This window comes from Colossoma macropomum, unplaced genomic scaffold (genome assembly GCF_904425465.1).
Source record: "Colossoma macropomum unplaced genomic scaffold, Colossoma_macropomum, whole genome shotgun sequence".
Taxonomy (NCBI): Eukaryota; Metazoa; Chordata; class Actinopteri; order Characiformes; family Serrasalmidae; genus Colossoma; species Colossoma macropomum.
In genome coordinates, this window is record NW_023494806.1 from 22,727,181 (window position 1) to 22,754,923 (window position 27,743).

Genomic DNA, 27,743 nt, shown 5'->3' on the forward strand with positions numbered 1-27,743 from the left:
AAGAATAAGCCTGTATTTCTTTCACGCTGTACCATTTTCATCGATTCACTACCACTAGTGAAACTCCAGAGCTCTTTTTTAAAACATTTCAAAGCTAGAAACTCAACGTCGATTACCTATTGCAGTCTTATCTGTAACCTGTGTTTGAAAACAGGTGTCTAAACCTGAGGATCAAGACTGAAGTTTGATAGAGATACGACTTTCATAATGTAGGCCTAGTGAATCAAAATGAAAAAGAAAACTTTAGGCCATGCCAAAAGATACACAACCAAAGCCTTGGATTAATATGTATTCACGAAGAACATGCACTTATCCTCCCTCACACACAACTTGCTTCGCTTCGCTTTAACCCCTGAAGTCTACAGTTTGCTGGCTCAGCTTGTTATATTTACAAGGGTACTCTTGCAGGCTTATAAAGTGTTCCAGCAGCTCCTGACACTTTAGAGCACCGCTTCTGCCTTTATTTTTCTGTGCTACGTGTAAAAAAGCTCCACGTAAACCGTCTCCTACAGCATCTTTCGGCTCCCTCGCCATGCTGTTAGTCATTAGCATGCTGTTCCATCTTAATTGTTGATTCTAGTAGGCAGTGAAAAAGACCCACCTTTAGCCTTCAAAGAGAGGGTTGTTAATCTGGGGTTTTATGTGCGGGAAGCCGATCGACCCCCATTTTCCAAAGGTAAATAAAAGCAGGGCGAACAAAATTAAATCCAGTCACGCAGCGCCCCCCACCCCTTTTTTGACTTTCTTTGCTGACCCATATTTTGCCACTTGGCATACTGTAAATAATTCAGCATGCTTTTTTTGAAGTTAAATGATAAATAAGTTTCAGCAAATGTTTCGCAAGTTGTTCACCATCAGCTCTCTTTAGTTTCGCAAGAATTAAAGCAGCATGAAAAATGTGTTCATAACAGTAGGCCTAACTTTCATACCTTAACTAAATGTGAGCGCCAAGCAAAATGGCCAAAGCTGACTTTTACTTTCATAAAAGCATAATACCGCTCTGCAAAGCTAATGCTAATGCATGCTTAGTTTAGCTTGGGCTCTTTTTCCTCCTGACAGGAGATATGTTAGGCCTATATATTTATGCAAGTTGCAAGAAAGTCCCCTGCCTCCAAAATACAATCTCTGTAATGTAGTGGGAGGGAGGAATTAGCTTGGATTTATGCCCCACAGTGAGGCAAAAATAGAAGATTAACTGGCTGGTGGTGAGCGCACACACATTTCGAGACTTTGCAAACGCTGACCAGTTTTTCATGAACGGCCGCATTCTGTGTTGCAAAGCAGAAAAAAACCATCAGTGCTTGTGTGTTGGTGTGCGTCGTTTTGACGTAACGATGAAAGCCAACTCCTCTAGAGGCGTCCAGCACGGACACGGTAGATTTCCACTGGTGACCATTCGGCCCGTGCCAGTCACCATTGGTGGTCGTGATACTGGCTGGCCGGGCAGCTTTGCCACGTGTGTGCTATCTTTGCTTCACCGTTTCCCCAGCGGAGAAACCCCCAAGGGACTGAGGTGCAGAGCCACTGTGGGTCAAGCTAACCAAGCTGGGACACGCACACACGCTCTGAGTCTTAAAGGAGTCTGAGGGGAAGCCCTGTATTTTTTGAAGTGGAACGATGTTTACCCTTCTGGGAACTGGGCAGCACAAGAATGCGTGTGTCATGACGGGACACGGGAGCAAAGGAATGCGCCTCACAATCCCCGCACTGTAGACCCGAGCCAAACCCAGAGCAAAAGCCGCTTGCAGTATTTACCATAGTGTCCATACCAGCGAAGGACAGAGGTGCATAGGCTGAACCAGTGAACTAGAGGAGTACAGATACATTGTGGAATTAGATACATAGAGCTGAATCACTTATAATAGATAACAGATTATTTGGATAGTGAACAGTAGATACTTTGTAGATCTTACCTCAGCAGTGACATTCAACTAAATGTCTAGTAACTTGTCTATTGATACCTGATGCTTCCCTAATCCCACAGGCTCTACTCAGTCTGACCTTAAGCTTAACCTCTACCCACAACCTAAACCGAATCCTAATTCTAATCTTGGTTCTAACCTCGATCCGAATTCTGTTGATAATCCACCACCAGAGGAACAATTAGAACATCTGAAAATAATCTATATAGAACTATAAACAAAGTAAGACTATTTTTTATTGATTGTATTTATTGATATGTGCTCATTTTTTGGCCAAAACGTAATTTAAATGCTATCAAATTTTAAAATATAAAAAGCTGATTGTATTGTGTTTAATGCCAATATTCCACCAGTAGTTCCTCATATTTTGGTATTCAGTTGTTAAAAATGATCCTGAATAATATGAAAATAGTCAGATCGAATCATGGTAAAATTTTAGGTTTCATGATGCAGTGACTCATTCTCTGAAGAACTGTAATTAAATCAAATTGTTGCGTGGTCAGAGGTTTAAAATGAATAGTGAACTATAAAGAGCGCTTGTAGGTTTTGTTTCTGTTGTTTTGGCTCTGCTGTCCACTTGCATAATCAAAACAGCTTGTAGAAAAAGTGATTTGGGCTTAACTCAGGCCTTGATGTTTTCACGGTAGACAAACATACAAATATTCTTCCATTATGAGAAGTGACACCCATCTGCTTTGTGCAGGCTTCAAAAAGCTTTCCTGAGTTATGCATGAAGAGTGACTAAACAGTCAGTGTGACAAAAGCCTCTGGGTCAGGCTGGAGTACGAGCGTGGCATAAAGAGAATTTATGTTTGGTACGTAATGAATTTTGAAAGCTGAGTTCCAAAAAGATAGAGACAGTATGTGAAGCGCTGATAGAAACAGAAAGCAAGGATTAGTAAATTCAATTGAAAACAGTGCAAAACATGACATTTGATGTTTTACCTTATGAATTTTGTTTTTTTTTTCATTCCAAATCCTCCAGCATGTTCCAAAAAGGGTGGGCTAAGGGCATGTTTACCACTGTGTTACATCACCTTCGCTTTTAACAACATTACAAACCATTTAGATACTGAAGACACAAATTGATCCTGTTTTACCTGGTTTTGAAAGTGGAATTTTTACCATTCTTTTGCTATTCAAGTCCTCAGCTGTGCAATCATACAAGGCCTTCATTGTTGTGTTTTGCACCAAGAAGGCAGCATATATTGCTACAAAGTGTGTACACTTTCAGAAATAAAGGTGCAAAACTGTCACTAGGCAGTACCCCTTGTCACTGGGGAGGTACCCTCGAGGGTTCATCTCAGTACCTTTAGTCAGGGAACATAATTGTACCATAATCCACTGATTTGAAGTTATATTGTTACATTATATTGTTGTTGAAGTTGTATTGACTCCACACATCCTGTATCATCTCCAGGCTTTTTATTTTATTGTTCTGTTTTCAAACATTAGGTTATGAAAAGGTATAAATAAGTGCTTTTCACCCGGGAAAAACTTATTTAAGGTACACAATTGAACTGTAAAACAACTTTTGTACCTTTATTTCTAACAGTGTATATATCTTTCACTGGTGTCTTCACAGATGCAAGTTACCTGTGCCATGCCCCCCCCCCACCAAAACACATTCTGGCTTCTGACCTTTATACTGGTAACAATCTGGAAAATCCTTTTCTTCTTTGGCCCAGAGAGCACAACATCTATTATTTGTATAAACAATCTAAAAGTTTGACTCATCAGACCACAGTGCATGTTTCTACTGTGCGTCAGTCCATTTTAGAGCCCAGAGAAGTCAGCTGAGTTTCTGGATTTTGTTCTGGATGTTGATATGGCCTACACTGTGCGCAGTACATCTGAACTTGCATTTGTGAATACAGTGACAGACAGTGTTTATTGACAGCAGTTTGTCGAAGTATTCCCGAGCCCATGCAGTGATATCATCACAGAAGCATGCCTGTTTTTAATGCTGTGCCATCTGAGGGATTGACGGTCATTGAAGTCATTTAAGTACAGAGATTTCTCTGTATTCTGTGAGTCTTTTTGTGATATTATGCACAGTAGAAGGGGGGCAATACCTAAAATCATTGCAACTGCTCAGTGAGGATTGCTTTTCTTAAACCTTTGGGTTTTTTGCTGGCACATTTTTTTGGCAAAGAGGCTAGTCTCAACCATCCCTCCTCAATAGGACTATGTTTTTGCTGGATGCTCCTTTTTCACCCAGACATGATTATATCACCTGTTTAAGTTTTTTTTTTGGCCATTTCACAGCATTCCTAGTCTTAAATCCCACCTTTCCCAACTTGTTTGGAATGTTGCATGCATCAATTTTAGAATAGGAATATATTTACAAAAAACAGTGAAGTTGATAAGATAAAGCCTTAAATATTGTGACTTTGTATTGTTTTTGTTTTATTACATGCCAAAGTGGATTTACAAATCCCTGTTTTTCTGTTTGCATTCACATTTTGCATTGTGACCCAACTTTTTTGGAGTTGAGATTGCTATAGGGTGACAAGACGCACCAGGTAATTGGATTTTAAAATACCAATCACCAGTTGTGGTCCACATATGACATTTGATGTTAATTTGCCTATAGGTTTCAATGTCGTGTATGATATGAGTAGCGCTGATTATACTAGGATTCTAGTTTGTATTCTCTAGAATATTCTATAGCATGAGAAGAAGCACTGTACAACAGAATTTTAAAATACCAGTCACAAGCTCGTAGTACATTGATCCAGGTTATAGATCTGTAGATGTGTTCTCTCTGAGTGATTCAGAAGCTGAAAAACTCGAATTTTTTTTTTGTCCTACAGAGCCTGATCTGCATGTGCCAGCAGTGCTGGACAGCATCGCCAAACAAGTCAACCAGACGGTCAGGAAACGCAGGCATGCCGGTGATGATAAATACAGCATCGAGGTGCTTCTTGGCGTCGATGATTCCGTTGTGCGCTTCCATGGAAAGGAACATGTACAGAACTATCTTCTTACCCTGATGAACATTGTGAGTACTTCATTAACTCTATCATAGAATCTAGAGTTACTATCATTTTAATATACCATTTAAATGCAATGATATAATTAATTACTGAGTATGTACACACACAAAGTGTAAACTGCTTATCCTTACTTAGTATGTAATGAATTTAAATTTGATTTAGACTATTTTTTTGTGTTTTGATGTCAGAAAATGACAAATGTGGTATTGATTAGGGATGCACTGATATAAGACTTGTGGGACGATGCCAGCATTCTGTGTATTTCATGTTCATATCTGCTGTTGCACATAAAGTCTTATAAAATAAAAAATTGGGATTAGAAACATCTGAATTAACATTACAGAGATTTTATTTTTATTTTTTTAAATAAATGCCTTGAATTTGATGCCAGCAACAAATTTCAAAAAGGTTGGGACGGGGGCATGTTTACCACTGTGTTGCATCACCTCTTCTTCTAACACCACCCTGTAGGTGTTTGGGAAATAAGGAGGCCAACTGCTGTAGTTTTGAAAGTGAAATATTTTCTCTTTCTTGCTCGATGTAGGATTCCAGCTGCTCAACAGTTCAAGGTTTCCTTTGTCATATTTTTCATTTCATAATGCATTATTATTAGACCACAGGACACTTTTACACTTTGCCTCAGTCCATCGTAAATGAACTCAGGACCAGAGAAGGTGGCAGCATTTCTGAATGCTGTTTATATATTGTTTCTTCTTTGCATTGTAGAGTTTTGGTTTTTGGCCTTGTCCCTTGCATACAGAGATTTCTCCAGATTCTCTGAATTTTCTATTGATATTATGTACTATAGATGATGAAACCTTCAAGTTCTTTGTCATTTTATGTCATACTTGAATTGCACTATTTGATCATGCAGTCTTTCACAGAGTGGTGAACCCCTCCTCATCTTTACTTCTGAAGGGCTCAGCCTCTCTGATATGCTTTTTCAAACATGTTGCTGGCATCAAATGTAAAATGGGCATACATTTTTTAAAAAACAATAACATTTCTCAGTTTCAACATTTCACATGTTGTCTTCATACTGTCTTCAATTAAATATACGGTTTAATTGATTTGCACATCATTGCATTCAGTTTTTATTTACACTTTGTACAGCGTGCCAACTTTTTCAAATACTTATTTTAGAGATTGTATTCTTCTAACTATTGTCATGCTTGCATTTTTTTTTAAAGTCTTATTCCAATTAGTGGAAAAGGTTATCAAAAACAGGAATGCAATAATTCCCCATAAGGGGGTGGGGGTTGTCGTTACCAGTTGAGTAGCTTTTTTTTGCATCATTAAAAAAGATGACACCCACATCAGCAGGATGGTGCATATGGTTGCTGACACAGATTTCAAAATGGGATGCAATAGTTTCATTAAGGTATAAAGCAAAGTTATTTAATTTGCAAATTTTAAAAGTGATCTAGGATAAAGATAGCAAAGGCAGTAGGTGCAGCAGGGGGTGCCTCATCCTTTGAATCAAAAGACAATTTTGGGCAAATTTTTATATAATTAAGTAGAATTACCATGAGCACTAGGACTTAACATAATGTTTGAATGGATATGTCCACACATAAAGTCCTTTCGCATGTGTGCGACTGTGATCCTGTGATCTTGTGTTGTCTTCGCACGGGATTAAATGCGTCATTTTCACACATTGTCAGGTATTTTATTTTTTTCTGAGAGGTCCACTCATAATTTCTTTGTGGTTTTATGTAACAAAAGCAGTCATAATTCATTTTTCAACCACTCCTTATCCCATACAGTTATATAAGCTGCTGTTACCGTGCCGTTAAGACTCAAATATGTAAACAATCCTGACTGGCTGCCCTCCATTCTGCCAAAAAATATTGTAGTCTAAAAGCAGTCTGAGCTGAAACCCTTCTTATAACTTAAGAGTGACTTAAGAGCAACTAAACTGCTGTAGAATAAATAGGCAGATACACATATTTGGGTTGGTTTTTGTGACATCACAAAAACATCTAATTCAAAATGGGCTATTTTTACATCTTAGTTCCTGTAAATGGACAGTATAGGCTGGAGGATGAGTAGCATGTTTTGAAACCTTGACAACATTTATGGATTACATCAAACACTTTAATTTTATAAAACCAAGGGGAAATTCTATGATATGAGCTCTTTAATTTCCCTTAGCACTGTCCTGTACCATGCTTTTGTTAATGCCAGCAATAGCTGTGACTTCTAAGGGTTAATACACCCAACACACCAATACAAACACAGACATACACACCACAGGTCCCAATGATTTACCTCCAAGGTTAATTCGCTGTTGCTATTCTAGCCATTAATTTCAAGCTCAAGATTAAATGGCAGCTCACTCCTTTGAATGCCAGTGCATGAGGTGGGTGATAGTGGTCGATATTTTCCTGCTTCCTTTTTCACTAAATTGCCCCTCTTTATAGATTGCCCTTGTGTGTGGTGTGAAATTTCCCAGGTGGAGGCACTGTTTGCCAGGAGCTGAGGCATGCCTCCAAACGGTTCAGTTCAAACCTCTCAGAGGCAAAAGCAGAAGCTCACAGGCTCTATAGCGCTGTTCCCATCTGCTGCGAAAACAACAAATAAACCATGAAAACATCTATTAATCTCTTCTGTCGGATAAGCAAAGCCTGTTAGTCTGGGGGGACAACTTACAACTTACTTTTATCATGAATGTAATTAAAATATGACATCAGGTTTGGAAAAATGAATCATGGAAAGTTCTATTTTACCAAATTGCATCTTAGAGACTTACAACATCGGCTACAGTGATATGAAAGTTGAAGGTGCAATATAACCATTTGTAAGGGATCTGCTGCAAAAGCGATACATCAAATTGACATTACATAATTTTCTCAGGAATAAAATACAGTACTCTGTAAAAATCAGATTTTCATTTCATTTTTCAGTGTCAGGAAAAAAGCAGAAAACAACAGAAAATTAAAGCCTCAACAACTAAATATAATATCGCTTTTAGTTATTCAAAGAAATCTGCAGGAATATTGTTCCACACTTCCAAGGTTCAGTCTTAGAAATTGGTTGCATTTTCAGCTTGTCACAATCCAGGTAATCCTAATTACAGATTTAGACTCATCAGTCCATGAAATCTTACTCCACACCTCAGATGTCCAGTTTTGGTGTTTTAGTGCAGGTTTTATTAGTTTTGTGTCTCTTTCCTTTTCTCAGTAATAATAATCTCAGCTATACATCGATTCAGACCCATAGCATTGAGTTTTCTTCTCACAGTGGAAGGATGGACAGAAACACCTGTAACTTTTATCAGAAGCAACAGTGGAGCTTTATTTTCTCCTTTTATCAAAGATAAAAGTACTGTTTATCTGATGGTGACAGCTTTAGTGGTCTACCAGGTCTTGCAGGGTTGTTAAAAGTTGCATTTTATCTCTAATAAATACTGATAGACTTGAAATTTACTTAATGTTGGAGGTTTGTGTGTTTAATGTTCTGAAAAACATAGATTTCCCTACTTTTTTCTGTCACTGGAAATTGAATAATTTGTACTTGATGGCCGTTTTGGCAACATATGAAATAAACGAAAGGATGGTGTTTGACTTTTACACAGTGCTGTATATTAAATTGACACAATTCTGCCTTTCACTTTACCCCTCTTAGGTTGTAACTGTATTAATGCAATGTATTTTTCTCATATGGAAATGATGTAAACATGATGCAAGTTAATGCATTTTTCAATGCATTTTTCTGGCCTACAACATCTTTATGCTCTGTATTTGCGAGATGTGCCTATGTGGCATAAAAGAATTAGCTTTATATATAAATTTCTCTTTTTTAAACAGCTAAACCACCTCATTCTTCACGCAGGCCAGCCTTTCAAATTTATATTTAATATGCGCTGTTAGACACCTTTCTTTGTTTTGCTCCGTTGCTTTTAAACTAAAGCATTACATTTACATGGCTTTGAGGCACAAAAAGGCACATAAAGATGAGTTGGTGGCGGGGGGTAATTTAATTGGCTTGAAGTATTGATTCAGAAAAGCTGTTACAGCTTTGGATGCTGTGCCATTGCAGTTCTGAGAATGGTTTCCTCCAGTAGATGTCTCTGCTGCTCTGTGCGTCCACAGTCAATTCCACAGCTGCCTCTGAAATGAAGCAAACTGGGATGTTTAATTGGCTGTCTGCTAATGACGGCTGCTAGCGTGCTAGCATGGCCACCAATCTAGTTCCATATTTTCTTACGCTTAGCCTCCCAGCTTTTATCATTCTAATGACTTCTGAGAAGAAAGTCGTGCTAGTGTGGGTTGATGCGCAGTCAGCCATCAACTACCACTGCTAGTGCTTAAATGTAAATGAGTTACTGCTCACGTTTGATTGCTGAGCGCTGGAGAAAAAAAAATAGTTTTCCAGTATGAAAATCGAGTTGCTCTCCAATAAGCTGGAACGGATTGATCCTCGCCGGGTGTGATGTGTGGTCACTCCCTGAAGTCTTCTTTCTAATTAGTGGAATTTTACCACAGCTTCCACACTAACCAACCTTACCATGATAAGCTCCACTCACCCCCCCATACCCCACCACCACCCCTTTAAGCCCCAATGTCAGATTAGTATGATTTATTTTCCATATCAGATGGAGTTGCTGTTTAGTTGTATGCGCAGGAAAGTGAAGGGGAGTTGATGGATGAGGTGGGCTGGGGGGACTGACCATCCTCAGCTGAGTTTATGAGTAGTCGAGGCAATCTGTGTTCATATGCCAGTGAACAATTTAATCATTCGCCTGGGTACATCTTTCATTGCACCCAAGAATTGTTTGAACAGCTTGGCTGGGATGGAGCAAACTTAACCCACCATGCCACTCCATGTCTTTGATAGCCACTTAAAATACACTCATTTATAAAGGTGCTTGAGAGGTTTTTTGTTCACTTACCAAATTAATGGTATAAACACTCTTTCTCACCTCCCTAGACATTGACTTAAGATTGAGAGAGTATTTGTAGTTTAAAGCGGCTCTCACGAATATGATTTTGAATATACTGTACTTAAAAATGTGGTTATCTAATCCCATTACAGGGGTCCTAAGGTTCATTAAAAAGTCATATAAATTGGTGCAATCATCTGAGCATTGGCCCTGTCAATGGGAAAAAGTGAGTCCAATCCCTGGTGATGCCACAGCCATCCATGGCTGGGAGTCCTCCCCTCCTGCATTACTCAGTGCAATGCTAGCCAATGTGGGCATCTGACATATCAGAATTGGCAGTTAGCGTTCTCCTCCACGCTTGTTAAGGAGTCTAGTGGTTGGTATTGACCTAGCCAGCAGGTGGAACTGGCACTGAAAAAGGTCGTAAAAGGTCTGAATTTGTCTTTTAGAAGTCTTAAATCCCAGCACAATTTAATGGACTTTTTAATGCTCTTTTTACTCTACTGTCATAGAGAGTCCAATGAGGCATGTTTTTTTAGAAGGTACCAAAAGGGGTCTTAATGTCTGCAGGGTTAAACTGTTGAAAATTAAAACTTACAATATGATCAAGATGAAATCGTAGCATATTCACAGCCCTATAAAATTTTTATTTCACGTAAGTAGGGCAGTAGTACAAATGCTATCAGTTCAGAGTGTATACAACTGTGCATATATCAAGAATGAAGGGTTTTCGCTGCAGAACATTAAAGTAGCCAGTGCATTAGTGCAGTCAGTTAAACTGGATTATAAGACAATATTAGAAACATCATAAAATGGTAATTTTGAAAAAGTAGGCTAAGAAACATATCAGTCCAGAAATATAATTTGCATTCACTAAAATCAACTGATTTTACTGTAGTAATTATTGGCAGAGAAGTATAATCATCATAAATAAACCTAAGTTGTGCAGCTATATTATTTATGAAAATACAAAAATCAGATTGTGTTTGGTATTGGCTGATACTCAATATTAAAGGACTTGTATCAGCTTAAATAATTTGTAAATAAGTTGTGAAATTATGCCTAAAGACCCTCTTAAAAGAGTCAAATACCCATAGTTTTCAACCAATACATTTGAATAAAATAGACCTTAATACATGCCATATTTCATTATGCCCCTTATTGAGTAATGAAAATTTTTTGTTCGTTGTTTAAAATGTATTCAGTAACTGTATTCATAGATAGTACGTAATTATCATATAGTGATGAGAGTGAGGGGTGAGGACCTGCTGTTAAAGGGGTTAAAAAGTCATTTGTATACTTGAACATAGATAAGCAGTTGATATCAGTATTTGAATTGCTGTTGACTCCAGTGAGGGGAAGTGCTCAGTCTCTGGGTGATAATGTGGACACATTATCTGGCCAGTGTGCTTGTCCAAATGCTATGCAAATGCTGTTTTGTTATCAGGAGCAAAACCAACACTGGAAAAGCAATTTCTGGGCTTTTCTAAAGGTTGACTTTTTCAGCAGTATCTATTCTTCACATCGTTGCTGTAACATCAAAGCTTTCTTTTGTGTGAACATTTCATGAGAGATGCTCCAAAATGACTTGGAATAAAAATGTTTCTTTTCTCCATTTCCATTTCAGAGATAAAATGTTTTGTCCTGACAGCAAAGATGTACAGCATGTCCAGTTTATGAGAAAACGCAGGTGTTCCTAACACGTATCCCTGGAGAACCCCCCACTGATGCTGCTCTTGTTATGCAATGGCTTGTTTTCCATTTTATTACCTACCTGTTTTATTTTGAAGGCACCGATTTTATGATCTGTGTCAAATGTTTTGCCCAGAAGCTAGAACGTTTTACAAGTCAAACACAGAGCAAGTCAAAGAGCAGGATATGATATAATGTGGTTCTCCCCCTGCGGGTTCTACCTAAGGACGGACACCATATGGCACAGCTAAAATATGCCTTCAAGGACAATCACAGTGTTCTTCCTGACTGTCCATTCTCAGTACAGCAGAGGTGAGCTATGCATAAATTGTGCCCTGATGCAGGTTCACATGCATGGTCACTGCGTTCCTCTCTAGGCTCCCTGCTTTTGAGTGGCATACAGTAATATTAAACAGATATGAATTGCCCAGGTCACCCACACCTCTGGCGTTATTGCAGCGACACACTGTAAATGTATGTGCATCTGGAGTTTAAATGCCATTTAGTTCAAAGAAAGGTAGCAATTAGAGTCTTTTTCCAGTGTCGTGCCTTCCCACACGCTTCCCATAAGCTGCCATTATGCATTTGCATGTTCGGTTTGGCTCCACTTTCATCTGAATGATCTTTGAGGTCAATGTGCAATTTAACCACTTGGAAGAAAAAAAAAATGCAAATAGGCAAGTACACTCGTTCTGTATGAGCGATAATTGACCTTAATTAAAATAGCTTGATCTGAATGATCTGAGCGTTGATATAAACAACGTAAGTGTCCAGTGAAGTATCTAATCCTGTTTCAACAATAAATCAGGTACAAAACAAAGAATAATACGGCTTTCTTTAGGACACAGGTCAGTATAATAGTATTGGTAGTATCCTATTTGTTAGATATCTCTTGTACAGAAGTAATAATATGATAAATATGAGCAGTGTTCATAATGTAGTAGTACAGTTGTGCAAATACAGTGCTAGAATCTCTTGTTTAGAATGTCCTATCCAAACATAATGAAGTAATGCTAAGCCCAGGTTTTGCTGATTGCTGATTGACATTACTGACTTTCCATAGGTTCATAGGTTTAACGTCTCTTAGAAGTAATTATTTGCCTTTTTTCCAGTCAAAATGGCTGTTAAGTACAAGTTATTCATTATTCAGTGTCAGAAAAAAACACAAAAAATATATTAACCAATAGCCTATAATAGTTATAGTGTCAAATCCATCAGTAATTAATTTGTTCACTCTTTACCTTTGTGCACTCTACTACCACTTCCATCCTTCCAATCTTACAACCAACCAATTACAGACGTGTCTTCCCAACAAAAGCTGTTCCCAAGGGAGTCACTGACATTATGTTCCCCTTCAAAGAAACACTAACATTCACACAAACACACAACTGTCAGTCCTTAAGGTCCAAACTGTGTACCTTAAATGAGTTCTAAAGATAAAATGCCTTCACTTTACCAAGGGAAAAGGGCTTATTTCTACCTTTTCATTACTTTCTTTAAATAGACTGAACTTTTTTTCACTTTTTAACAAGATTTCAAGTAATTTTGGACCATTTCTGTTCCAGAAATTTCATTCAAAATGAAATTTTAACATATAGTAAATGATAGGATTGGGCTCTTTTTTTGTCAGTGTCACAATATTTATGGACCTGACTGCATATTACCAGAGTTTCAAATTGAGTTTATTGTTTTGTGCAAGAAAAAAACATTCTATACATTTTTGCCATGTTTTTCTTGACATTAAAACAAACTGAAAATGAAAAAAACCTTTCAATATAGAATATAAATGCAGTTCACTAAGTAACAAAGTGATTAAGTATGTAATTACATAACTGTATTAATATAATGATGTAATGCAAATCAAATCTACATGAAACCAACGATAATAACTACACTTCTAAGGGTTAATAAGTATATATAAACAGAATACTGCTGTAAGACCTTTGGCTGGATTTCTGGGAAGTAGCAGTCAAGGGCACAGAAGCAGCATCACATCCTGCATTCATGGAGCCAGCCCCAGCCTCCCCTGTCTGAGCTACACTGCAGCCTCTTAGCTAGGTGAGAAAACAACTGAGCCTTTAAAGGGCCCCTGTATTACTGGCTCAACACAGGGGTCTTTTCATTAGCTGGATGTTCGTTCCGTCTGTAGACACACCTAAAAATGCCATCGATTTACTACCACCACCGTCACGACCTACCTCAGCCCTTCATGCTTCCTTTTGGGAAGCTTGTGAGAATGCCCCATAAGATCCAATTTCCTTCCCCTCTCTCCGTCATTCATACCAGCGCTCCTGTTGAGAGACCCTCGCTGGCATGCATTATGGCTTTCCACACTCACTCATTGTTGCTCACAGTACGAAGCCTGGCAGAAGGAGCCTGTCCCTCTTTATCTCTTTGTTTACTGCGATCTTCCGATGTAGAATTGATTCTATCTTCAGACGTGCCATAGTGCTAATGCAGGGGCGTTTTAAAGCAGCCTGAGCAGAGAGCTGCCTAACTTTGTTTGAAGGTTGATGTCATCAAGACTGCATGTGGTATAATTGTCTCTCATCTGCGGTTGCTCGTTCCATGTGAGTTAGTCAGGTTTTAAAGGCGTGGTTCCCCTGAAAACATGATAAGGGAAATGTCCTATCTGTCAAGAATGCAGATATTGCCACTGATTTCAATTAGAAAATTGGAAAAAAGTGACTAGTGTTAAACATACACTGACATGACCATGTGTCAGCCGATAAGAGATGCCTGGAGCTTCAGAAAGCCCGTTAAGCAGGCAGTGTTGCTAGATTGTGTGTGTTCCCACCAAGTTGGGCAAATTTGGTGGGTGGACAATATATGGGCTGGTTTATCATTTTTTTTGGCAGATTTTGAAAAAGTATAGTAAAATTAATACATTATGTTACTTAATAATGCAGCTGAAATTTGAATAAGCCTAACTCCAATCAGTCATCAAAACTTTGACTGAAATACATACTGTTGAGAGGAGGCCATTACCCTGCCCATGCCTCTTCTTTCAACATCAGTGATTAACGTACCCAGTTTTTTATTGATGTAATGGATTCAGACTGAACATAGAATATATTGTCCGGTTCACTATACATACATAGTTCAGCAGTAGTAGGACATTGGAAAAGCTGCAAGTTATGGAAATAAGACTTACGAATGTTCATGTTTAAATGAGCTTCCTGCTTTCACGCCTGAAACGAATCAAACAAATCAAGTTTTTTTGACGGATACCAAAATGTTCTTGTTGAAGCAGCCTACTGAAAATACTAGCAGGCTCTCACTAGGTTTATTAGCATTATTAGCTAGTGTTTTTCCCACACAGTTTCAGTTTGTGTGAACAAAATGGTAGTATATCCAATAATCTAATAAATCTATTTCAATAATCAATAAATCTAATAAATCTATTAAAAAAATGGAAAAGCAAAAACTGGCCTCACAATAAGGAGCTTGACAAGGTTGAAGAACATTTGAACCCACAGTTTTAGTTTCTACTTGGAACCTTATGAGAAGCAACATGTTTGTGGGAGGTGTCTTCAGAAAATTCAGAATAGTAACAACTTTCGTAACAACATTCAGGATAGTAATACATTAAAGAGAGATGCAAGAGACTCTACATTGCTACCCTAGTAACCTGCAACACTATTAGGCTCATAGCCAACTCTTCCAGTTTCTTATAATTAGCAGCAACAATTCAAGCAACACTTACGTGACCTCTAGGTCATATGGAGTTGTGGGGTTTCTGCTGGTGCAGGCACCGTCCTCTGCAGGTGGCTAAAAGCATATAGTAGCACTTGGCTTTCCAGATCACTTCAATTTGAATGGTACAAACACAGCATGTAACTGTACTGGTCAAATGGCTTGTGTATGGTGTATAACCATACAAAGTGGACGTTCCAGTGACAGTGGTGAAATGTCTAGCCCAATAGTTCTCAATCTTGGCCCTGGAAATCCCATCCTAAGTGTATATTTGTGTTTTTAGGGGTGTAAAGATACACATATTTTTCAGGTACTAAAGAGTTTTGATTCCGAGATAAACATTTGATTTTTGATATCTTATTGGTTAAAATAATCTTGAGTCTACAGAGCTCTAATTATATATTACACAATTGATTTGACTCAGACAAATAATAGTTCTCTTTTATAATGCCTGCCGTGCTGCTCTCTAACAAAAATAACCCCAAAAATCGCTCAGAATACATAAGCTACTTCAGAAAAAATTGCCCAGTCATTTTAGCATGAGTGCATGCATAGTTTAAACCCCACTCCTCCTTGTCCACTTTACTATTATAGGTTGCACCCAGCTAGCTAGTTTTGTTTATACTGGTTGATAATGGTTTCCTAGTGGGTGTCCATGGTTTCCATTTTTCACTCTTGCAGGCCAGGCATGATCTCATAATGAGAACTTCTGGGGCCAACCGTGAGAAATTTTTGGCTAAATGTGGATGGGAACATATATTTATTAGGATGGGAGCAAACTGAGAGTGAAATTTCGAAACCAATAGAATGTCTTTTAAAGGAAGAGCTCAAAGTAGGGGGCGATGGTGCACTCATCAACATTGTCCAAAAGACAACAAGCCTGTCATTAGCCCATGAATGTAATGTAAGCATGACTGAAGACTCCCCTCAAAAATATTAAGCATGTAAATGTGCTCCATGTGCAGAGAACATATTACATATTATATCAGTTTAAAATAACTGTTACCTCTTATAAGAGGAAGACTGTACTATTATGAGCATATACTAGAGGAATTTGGGCTCAGGGGCACAATACAGCGCCAAACATTTATGAAGTTGTCCCCTGAGACTGGGCAGAAACATAAAAGTTCTCCGCAATCACATTTCATTTAGAAAAGAATTTCTCCAAATTCTCCAAAGAACCCCACATTGAAACGTTCTTTAGAAAACCCAAATGGTTCTTTTAAGGCTTTTTGGCACCTTTGTTTTTAGGAATGTAGCAATATAAATTGCAGTACTGTCATTTTGTCAAGCAGCCTTGTGTGACCTGAACTGACTTGATTCAAATGTGCACATCATATCCACATTAATAAAATATATCACATCAACACAATTACAGCTTAAAGTAAATACATTTGTGTTGACATATTTTATTCATGTGGAAGTGATGTACACATCTAAATCAGGTCACTTCAGTGCATTACTTCTTTTCAGAATATCTCACATACAGCTAAGCCTTTTACTCCTTTTGTAGCATCTAAAGCCTCATTCAGTCTGCTATATGAAATCTTCACAGCTCTCTAGCCAGACTCTTTTTGGCCGGCGTTACTCTTTAACTCATTATCCAACACATGTTGTTGCAGGTGAATGAGATATACCATGATGAGTCACTGGGTGTGCACATCAACGTTGTGCTTGTGAGGATGATCATGCTTGGCTATGCAAAGGTAAGGCTCACTGAATAGAGGCAATTTGGCTGCTCACAGTGAAGTCCATTTAAAGTGACAGCTGAATAAAGAAATTTCAAACCTTTTTCATGTCACTTCACTTTTTTCCCTGCAGGCACATTTTGGCAAAAAGGCCTGAGGCTAAAAAAATAAATAAATGCATGAATAAAATGTACAATACAATAAGGGGCGGCACAGCTGCCTTAGCTTCATTGTTTTATGAAAAGCAGAAGATAAACCTCAAATGATGATTCATCCTGGCCTAATTTGCGGCCTCTCTGTAGTGAACTCGGGTCGTGCAGACTAATGTGTGTTTGAATGATGCTAAGTAAACAGAGACCCAGAAGCACAGCCTGTTCTTTTCTGCCCTCAGTCCATTAGCCTCATTGAGCGGGGCAACCCGTCGCGCAGTCTGGAGAATGTGTGCCGCTGGGCCTTCGTACAGCAGAAAGATGACCCCGAGCACTCAGAGCACCATGACCACTCCATCTTCCTCACCCGCCAGGGCTTCGGCCCCACCGGCATGCAGGGTAAGACCCCCACCTCCCACTAGGCTTATTAGCATTATTAGTGACAGGAGCATTTATGCATAAACTGTTCCTCTAACCTCTTGCAGGCATTGTGCAGATAGGAAAGGTGTGGGCAATATGACAATGTATGTTATTATTAGTGTGATAAATTACATAGTATATTTTTCTGAGTTTATCATGGTTCTACTTCCAGAACGCTGTCATAAAAAATCAGAGCCTCTAAACAACAGCAACAATAAATAGTTACCACTTAGTACCACTTAATATTAAATAAAAGCTTATGTCAGCCTGTTATGACCTCATCTTTTTCTGTCAATGTGTTTTTACAAATTGCCTGATTAAATAATAATGATAAATGTGACAATTATTCAAAGAAAAAAGAAAAGACCATTAATTATAATTAATTATTAATCACTACTGGATAACAATTGATCCTAATACAATGTTAAAATGATAGATAGATAGATAGATAGATAGATAGATAGATAGATAGATAGATAGATAGATAGAGAGTGAGAGAGAGAGAGAGAGAGAGAGAGAGAGAGAGCAAGAGAGAGAGAGAGACAGAGATCACTTTATGAATCCTAGAGGGAAAGTTGTGTATTACAACAGCACAAGATACAGTAAAGAGCAAAGCAAGAGCAAAGTATTTACATACATTATGATACACATAAATATAAGTGAAGATATATAATAAGAATGTAATAAAAACAACTATAAAAAGTATAATGTGCAGTAAAGAAGTAAGTAGCATAATTATTATGCAGGTGACAATGCGGTAGTTGTCAGCAATGCAGTGTTGAGAATTGTAGCTTTCCTAGGGCTTGTGGCATGAATGTGGTTGTTGGCTTCTATCTGGGTTTGCCTAACAATACACACCTCATACTCTTTTGACATGACTGTTGAATAAATGACAAAATAAATTTTCTAGTATTTTCTTTATTTTCTTACTACTTATATTTTTAGATAATTTGGCTTTAAAACCAAACGAAACCAAAAACCAAACCAAGGCCCAAACTACAGATTTAACTACAGATGTACCACTCTTCTTTGGTGGTTAATAGGTAACTAACACTTACATTGTTGTTGTCACCCACAATTGTTGTCCATTCCAAATAGCTGTCCATTTCAAAGACTTGTTACAATACATTAAAAACATAAAAAAAGAGATTCCACATCAGAATAAGTTGTGTGTGTTTATGAAAGGCAGGTTTGTGTTTTGGCACTGATAATATAACATGTTATGAACACTACTTATAATGTTAATTCATAGTGCATAATAAGCCACATTCATCATGCCTCATGAATGCATTATAACTTACAAACCGGATTCTAAAAAAGTTGGGACACTAAACAAATTGTGAATAAAAACTGAATGCAATGATGTGGAGGTGCCAACATCTAATATTTTATTCAGAATAGAACACAAATCACAGATCAAAAGTTTAAACTGAGAGAATGTATCATTTTAAGGGAAAAATATGTCGTTTCAAAATTTCATGGCGTCAACAAATCCCAAAAAAGTTGGGACAAGGCCATTTTTACCACTGTGTGGCATCCCCCCTTCTTCTTACAACACTCAACAGACGTCTGGGGACAGAGGAGACCAGTTTCTCAAGTTTAGAAATAGGAATGCTTTCCCATTCATGTCTAATACAGGCCTCTAACTGTTCAATCGTCTCGGGCCTTCTTTGTCGCACCTTCCTCTTTATGATGCGCCAAATGTTCTCTATAGGTGAAAAATCTGGACTGCAGCCTGGCCATTTCAGTACTGGGATCCTTCTCCTACGTAGCCATGATGTTGTGATTGCTGCAGAATGTGGTCTGGCATTATCTTGTTGAAAAATGCAGGGTCTTCCCTGAAAGAGATGACGTCTAGATGGGAGCATATGTTGTTCTAGAACCTGAACATAGTTCTCTGCATTAATGGTGCCTTTCCAGACATGCAAGCTGCCCATGCCACAAGCACTCATGCAACCCCATACCATCAGTGATGCAGGCTTCTGAACGGAGCGTTGATAACAACTTGGGTTATCCTTGTCCTCTCTGGTCCGGATGACATGGCGTCCCAGTGTTCCATAAAGAACTTCAAATCGTGACTCATCTGACCACAGAACAGTCTTCCATTTTGCCACACTCCATTTTAAAAGACCCCTGGCCCAGTGCAAACGTCTGAGCTTGTGGAGCTTGCTTAGAAATGGCTTCCTCTTTGCACTGTAGAGTTTCAGCTGGCAACGGCGGATGGCACGGTGGATTGTGTTCACTGACAATGCTTTCTGGAAGTATTCCTGAGCCCATTCTGTTATTTCCTTGACAGTGGCATTCCTGTTTGAGGTGCAGTGACGTTTAAGGGCCCGGAGATCACGAGCATCCAGTAGAGTTTTACGGCCTTGACCCTTACGCACAGCGATTGTTCCAGATTCTTTGAATCTTTTGATGATGTTATGCACGGTTGATGATGATAACTTAAAAGTCTTTGCTATTTTACGCCGGGTAACACCATTCTGGTATTGCTGCACTATCTTTCTGCGCAACAATGGTGGAATTGGTGATCCTCTTACCATCTTGGCTTCAGAGAGACACTGACACTCTGAGAAGCTCTTTTTATACCCAATCATGTTGTCAATTGACCTAATTAGTGTTAATTGGTCTTCCAGCTGTTCGTTATATGCTCAATTTCCTTTTTCCAGCCACTTATTGCTACTTGTCCCAACTTTTTTGGGATTTGTTGACGCCATGAAATTTTGAAACAACATTTTTTTCCCTTAAAATGATACATTCTCTCAGTTTAAACTTTTGATCTGTGATTTGTGTTCTATTCTGAATAAAATATTAGATGTTGGCACCTCCACATCATTGCATTCAGTTTTTATTCACAATTTGTTTAGTGTCCCAACTTTTTTGGAATCCGGTTTGTATTATGAATGTCTTTTTAGCTACTTGTTAGATCCATTCTTTACTCTCTACTGCAACGAGACCTTTCCAGGTGTTTAAAACAGATCACTGTTTCTAGGTTTCTTCATCGCTTTCTGTTTTATTCAGGTTTAGTAAATGCAGCACTGCCTCTAATGCACATGTTCACTTTATGTGCAAGTGTGCTGCCATAATCATCTACGCATGGTGGCTGCATATGATTTGCATTATGCTACATTCATTGTTCCATTAAATTTCACTGGATACCGAATAGGTTCAAAGTCAGAGTTCAAAACACATTTTGGACTTTTAACTGACTTCACGCTAAAATTGTTTTGCTTACTTTACACCTTACTTATGAATATTTTATTAAAATAAATGGTTGAACATTTTACTTTGAGACTAGAAAAAGTATCATAACGCAGATGAAACTTTACCGAAGGTTGTAAAAAAAAAAGTAGTATTTTCACAGCCACCTCCCAATTTAACAGTTGATTACTATCGATTAATGCCTTGTAAATATCCAAGGTCTGAATTTTATATATAAATATATATATATATATATATATATTAACTGTGGTTCTGCAGTTTGAACTAACTCAGTAGAACGATCCATATAATTGTGTTACTTACTTTCATGCGATGTAATTTCAGTGCACAGGAGTGGTAGCTTGGATGTTCATATTTCATATTTCAGCTTGTTAACGACCTGACAAATCGGAAGATCCAGTGACATTCAGTGGAAAAATATACACAGGACGTATCAGGTTTGGAACCTTTTTGTGTACCGCAGAACGTAATAGCAGTGTTTTTTGAGAATCCCATTTATTTTTGCCATAGAAATTACCAGCTTAGACCCTGAGCAGCATAATGATTATCAAATTTTAAAAAATAACATTGATGCAGCAAATAAAATGTCAGTATAACTGCTCTGCCAGTTTTCCACCTTTATGAGCATTTTTCACCTTCTACTCAGTGACACTTCACCACCTCTTTCCTCGAGCAGTGAGCCACTTTCTGCACGTGTGCTGAAGATGTGAGTGGGCCTCTTATCCCCCTCTGCTCTTTCACTCTCGGGCCCTTCTGAGCCCCCGTCATAACCCAGTCATCACATTAAGGCTAAACGTGGCCTGAAAGCCATGGCAGAAGCAAAGTTTGGTGTACGGAACCTGCCCCCACCCCCGACCCCACTTCTCCCTTAGACAAGCTGTTCAATGTGCTAAGGAGGCAGACTTCACTTGAAAAGGGTGGCGAAAGCACACTTGCATAACATCAGAAGGGAGAAAAAAGGCCGCTGTTGTCCTGAAGCAGTGGGCCCCTACTAGCTTGCTACAGTCATTGAGGCCAGAGAGGAAAAAAATGCACTTTTCATGCCTGTTTGATTTTAAAGAAAAAATGTCTTTTCATAAACTGCCTAGATTTTGGCAGAAACTGCTGATGCTATTGTCACTGTCCTCAAACCCCCTCTTATCTTGCTGTACCACAAAACAACTTCTCAGAACCTGAACTGTTTCAGCTAAAATTACATGACAAGCGTGAACAAACACTGCTTTCAAATGAAGGTCCCCAAAAAGCCCACTAAATGGTCAACATTTGGAACCTGACTTTGATGGTACTGCAGTCATCTGTACTGGCGTGCTCCACTGCTCTTATAGGACTTATACAATCAAAGAGCAATGCGTATGCGGTGTAGCCACCTACAATGATTGCTTTATTACAGGGCCATCGGTCTGCGACAAATCATTGTTTCATCTTTGGGTGGTACATTGAACTTGTAATCTGACAAGCATGAAATGCTCACAGTGTGACATGACTCACAATACACTCATCACTGAGTCAACAAAGGTCTAAGCTTTTGATATTTATTTCTGCATCCCAGCAGCGACGGGCCAATTTGAACAATGTTCTCTTCTCTCCAGCCGAGAAAGTCTCATTATTTTCCGCAAACAGATGTGAGATTTTATAAATGTCAAATGGCCTTTCCAGACGGATTTTCGGAACACAAAAGGAGTTGATCAAGGTATTGTTTCGAGTTTTCAAATGCTGTCTGCGAGTATGAAGCAATTGTTTCCTTGAAACTGTAGTCTTTCTCTTGAGACACCTGAGAGATATACTCGAGGCTTAGAAGAGCAGCACGCAGATCAATTTAAGCGCCCCAGCACCCATCTGACAAATTGGCACTCGAATGCGGCTCACAGAACAAGGCTGTCTGCCACTTTTATTTGAAAACAGTCTGTGGAATCTGTGAGATATATAGCCATTGTTTCATTTTTACAAGGCCTTGATGCCTAGGAGTTAAAACCATATGGCAAATTACCTTTCATTTCCATCCATTGGTTTAACAGACAGCAGAGCTCTATTTTATCGGTTCAGGGCTAAATCATGTCAAAGACTGCTAGTTTCTTTAAAGAATTTGTCTCCAAACCCTTATCCTTAATAGAATTGATCAATGGGTTCTGAAACTTGTCTCTTGAGTTTTGCACTGGAGCTACCAAGTAATGTAGATAATAAGCAATAGAAGTTTATACTTCTATAAACTTTTCTGGAGTCGAGATTTTTTTCTGGAGATTCTACCATCCTAAACGTAGTTTACCCCCTTTGTGAGTCACTACAGATCATGGTGAGGCGATAATAACCTATATAGCATTAGCACAAGCTTATAGTTTATGCATATAGTTGTTGTTGGATCAAAACCTTGTATCTCCATTTTTGACGTTTTTCATTTTTTTACATAAATTGAAATGCCAGCTGTCACAATGAGTGCATTTACATGCACTTAGTAATTCAATAACTGCAGAAAATTCAATTTTGTCAGTAATCTATTCAACGTGATGTAAACGTAATGTAGAACTCAAAGTTCATGCTGCAGGTTTTTATTTAAACATTGCACCATTTTACTTGAAAATATCAGAAAATATTATCTTCTAGACATCAGCGTCGCTCCAAAAGTGTTTTGCAGCCATCTCATGGCAATGCTTATTTCCAGTACCGTGGCCTGTTTTCGCACGTGCGCAGACTGAGAAATCCGAAAGAAATCTGAGTAAGAGTTTACGTGCACTGAGAAATCATATTACTGAGCTAAAATCCAGCTCTCTTTATCTGATTTCTTAATCAGATTTCTAGACCTTACTTTGATCCAAGAAATCGGAGTATGCTGTTTTCATGACCATTTCAATAATCAGGTAACTGCAGAAAGTCAATTATGATCAGATTATTGAATGGATGGAAACACGCTCAATGTGTCAAAATATCATGGGAAACAGATCAATAGATATACTGTCCAAAATCACAACAGTCAGTCAATCACAACAATTGCAGTGGCTAGTGAGCATCATTAGCATGGCATAAAGCCTGGTAATTAAATGGTAGTGAGTATGATCCCAAGAGCACCAAACCCACAGTGAAGTACGGAGGTGGGAGCATCATGTTATCGGGCTTCTTCTCTGCAAGTGGTACTGAAGCATCAACATGGCATTCAAAGAAATATGGATGGAGTGATGTATTAGGAGATATTAGAGAAGAATTTAATCTCATTGGCCAAAAAAAAGTGAATCTGGGGAGAAGATGGACATTTGAACAAGACAATAATCCTAAACATCCAGCCAAAATAACTCAAGACTGGCTTCTAAAAAAGAAGTTGAAAGTCTTTGCATAGACTAGCCAATCTCCTGACTTGAATCCCGTAAAACATTTATGGAGAAATTTGATTGTGAGTCCATCAGAGGGACTCTCATAAACTTGAGGAAGTGAAGAATGTTTGCCAAGAAGAACCGTCCAAAACTCCCCAGATTCACTTTCTTGGCCAATGAGATTAAATTCTTCTCTAATATCTCCCAATACATCACTCCATTCATATGTTTTTAAAAATAAAATTGATAGGGAAAAGTATTCAGACGCCATGAGTTAATAACATTTGTACTTTCTTGCAAAGCTGTTGCTGACAATTACAGCTTCGAGGCATCTATGGTAAGAAGCAATTAGTTTTTTGCAGCATTGTGGTTCAGTTTTGGCCGGTTCTTCTTGGCAAACATTCTTTACTTCCTCAAGTTTATGAGAGTCCCTCTGAAAATTATTTCATGTGTTGACAAGTAAATTAACAAGTTTTATTCAACCTGAATAAATACTTTGAATGAACAGTTCTTTCAATCAAATTGCTTTGGACTACATTAAGTAATTTTTGGGTTGATCTGATGAGCCTTTTTTACAGTGTAAGACAGTAGAATAATGTGATTGTGTCATGTGATTATTTTCCTAAAATAACAGATTTAAACACTGTATTATTGCAGTCCATTAGCTGCGCTACATGCGCTCATATTACGCTCAGATTTGACCAAGCCAAGTTTATTTATATAGCACCTTTCTTACACTGCTGTCAGTCAAAGTGCTTTACAAATGAGAAAATACAGGGTCAGAAAATACAGAGTTGTTTAAAAAAATAAAAAAAAAACACCAGACGCAGCTTTGACAACTAAGGGTCATTATGTGTATACATTTGATATGGATGTATGCACTGGAAGTATATAAAATAACAAAAACAAGAGTTATTTGTTTCCCACTACCATCTTAAGCTGAGTGATACTTCTTACCTAAGCCATCTTATCTGGCTTTCTCTCTTCATTCAATAAGATTTCATTTTCTTAGGCCCAGGCTATTGTGAGATGCTTGTCTTTTAAGGTGTCGGCTTTTGTCACTAAGTCTATGCTTATTTCGGTGAATGTTGGTCTCGCAGGGCCTCCCAGTATATGTGGTCTCAGTCTAGGATGATACAATTCAGAAATAAATAAAGAAACTTTGTTATTGCTCTGTCATTTGTTTAGATGTTGGCTTTTGGAATTAATTATGGCAATCTAAGCTTAACTGTCACAGTTAAACAGCATTAGTAAAGGGATCTGTCTTATCAGATTAATTGAATTAATTATGTTTTTGTAATTGAATCAACTTAGCTGAGTGATCGTGGAACGGCATATGGTTTGCACTGAGGCCTGAGGTTATATTTTTTTCAGAGAGCTTTTTTTTAAATGCTTTGTTCTCGTAATTCATTTCAACATGTTTGATTTAGACGTTCTTTCTCAAAAACAAATATTGAATCTACGGATTCAGACAGATAGCTGTCATTGTCAATCTGCATAAAATATGACGGCAATACCTTGAATGATCTGAGGTGATATATGTTGAGCTGTGCCAGCTGTTACTGCATTTAGTAGCCTCAGCTTTGCCATTGCTGCGTGATAAAGAAGTCTGACTAACTTCTTCTCACTCTCTTTTGTTTTCTGATCCCAGGATACGCACCAGTCACTGGGATGTGCCATGCGGTCCGCAGTTGCACCCTCAATCACGAAGATGGCTTCTCCTCTGCCTTTGTGGTGGCTCATGAGACTGGACATGTGTAGGTTTTCAAATGAGTTTTCAGGCGCCTCAGAATGTATGATCTCCTTCTCAGCGGTGCTGCTGGTGGGGTTTTTCAGGGTGAATGCAGAAAATGTGAAGGATGTCTTGAAATCAGTTGAAAAGGCTCATATCATAGAAAATTCACTTTCTTGACATAAAATGTATGAAAGCACATCTTCAATTAACACATCTTCTGCAGGAAACAAATGTAAAAATAGCATTTGTATGCAAATATTGCTGCATTTTTTACATTTATTTTATTTATTTATTTGCACTTTCTTTACAGAGAACACATTTCTGCACATTTTAATGCGCAATTACTTTGTATTTGCGGAGATTAAAAATTTGGAAATGAAAAAAATATGATTTCAAAGTTTATATTTAATTTTCTTTTTTGATGTTAAATTCAGGAAATTAACAGTAATTGTGCATTAAAATGTGCAGAAGTGTGTTTTTGAGGGGCGCCGGGACTTTTGCACACAACAGTAGCCTATACAGTCCATATATAGAAGCTAAACTGCAAAAACTGCCCCTTTTTAATTCAAGGTTGTGATGTCACCCATTCAACCTATAGCAGTCTATTCTACCTGCCTACATTGACATTATAAGGAGTGTTGTTACTGCGGTCAATCCAGAGCAGTTATTGGAGTGGAAGATGTGCAAAAGGAGCAGCTGATGGACATTTTTCTTAATATGCTAAAGGATTTCAGCACTGTTCTGAATGTTTCAGCCTGGACTGCTTTTCATAGTAGGCTAACCAATCAGAGCTGAGGTGATTTACATATATCAGTTTTAAAGGTGAAGTAACAAAACAGCCTGTTTAATTCTAAAGAATAAAGAGAGCTTAGAAAATGGTGATAAAAATGGAAGATTACTTCCCAAAGTCGCAGAAATGTTATGCGCTTTAGAGCAAAAATGTTCTAGTTTGACTTGTTTAAGTGGTTCAGAGAATTTAAGACACAGATGACCTTTTTTCCAGAGGCTTTGGTGGAGGATTCTAAGCTGTTTATCTTACCAGTTTACATTATTTACTTGTAGAGCACCTGACGTGATCAAAGATGACCTGGCTGTGCTTCTCATGCAAAATATATGTTAGTTATTCTCTTTGAGTTTCCTCTGTGTGCAGAAGAATATTCACATTCTGTTAAGAGTGGAAGTAAATTGCTAAACTAGAAATCTGTAGTCGAGTCCTCATAGCTGAGAAAATAAATTGGTTGGGAAGAGTGCTTAAGACTTTGCTCGTGGGCATAACAGGGTTATGACCTTAACCGGATTCAGCTTACAGTGTTTCCTCCCGAGAGATCTTATTTTCGCACCATCGAAAGTATCCCACAAACTTGATCATAGTCTTCTGTCCTTCAGCTGATCATTTTTTTAAGACACCTGCTAGCTAAAACTATGAGTATCAGTGCGAAGGGCAGCCTCTTGTGATACAAAACATCTTTGCTCAAACATTCATTTGCAAGCTCTTGGCAGAGAACGTTCCCAGAAATCCTTATACGCCCCCTCTCAGTGGGAAGTGGGGTTAATAAACCCTTATTAAGATGTAGCTGTAGTTTGATCACATGCGTCTGATCTATTTTTCAGATCAGCGTAAAATCTCTTTTGTCCACAGCAGGGCTTATAGCTCATAGCTATAGAGCATTTAGCAAGGGTTCACACAGAATACACGACCCACACAGATTAGTCACTGACTCAACCTCGTCTTCATTATTCTCTATGCACGTAGCTCAGAGCTTTACTGTTTCTCACATTTCTCTCCCCTTTCTTTCTTTGTTTTCACTGCAAACCAGACAGAGACAGAATGGTAAGATCTGGCATGAGTCTGTCATCTTGCAAAACATTTTCACCAGCCACCTGCTGCCAGTCCTTCCTCTAGGCTAGCATTAGCACAGCCAAAAAAACAGGGCATTTACTTAACACTCACCATCACTTTCTTGCCATCCGCTTCCATCTGAATCCCCTGTTCTGCTCTTTTGTTTCAGATACTCAGGCCCATTCATTTTATTACT

At 38.3% G+C, this 27,743-nt stretch overlaps 1 protein-coding gene across 1 annotated transcript in view; it reads left to right on the forward strand.

The window, feature by feature from the left end:
- Nucleotides 1-27,743, forward strand: part of adamts3 (ADAM metallopeptidase with thrombospondin type 1 motif, 3) — a 165,808-nt gene that overhangs the window by 48,016 nt on the left and 90,049 nt on the right. The window contains exons 5-8 of the mRNA XM_036598371.1: nt 4,739-4,926; nt 16,817-16,900; nt 17,274-17,430; nt 25,624-25,729. Of these exons, the coding sequence (XP_036454264.1) occupies nt 4,739-4,926; nt 16,817-16,900; nt 17,274-17,430; nt 25,624-25,729 (535 nt within the window). The remainder of the gene's footprint in view (nt 1-4,738; nt 4,927-16,816; nt 16,901-17,273; nt 17,431-25,623; nt 25,730-27,743) is intronic.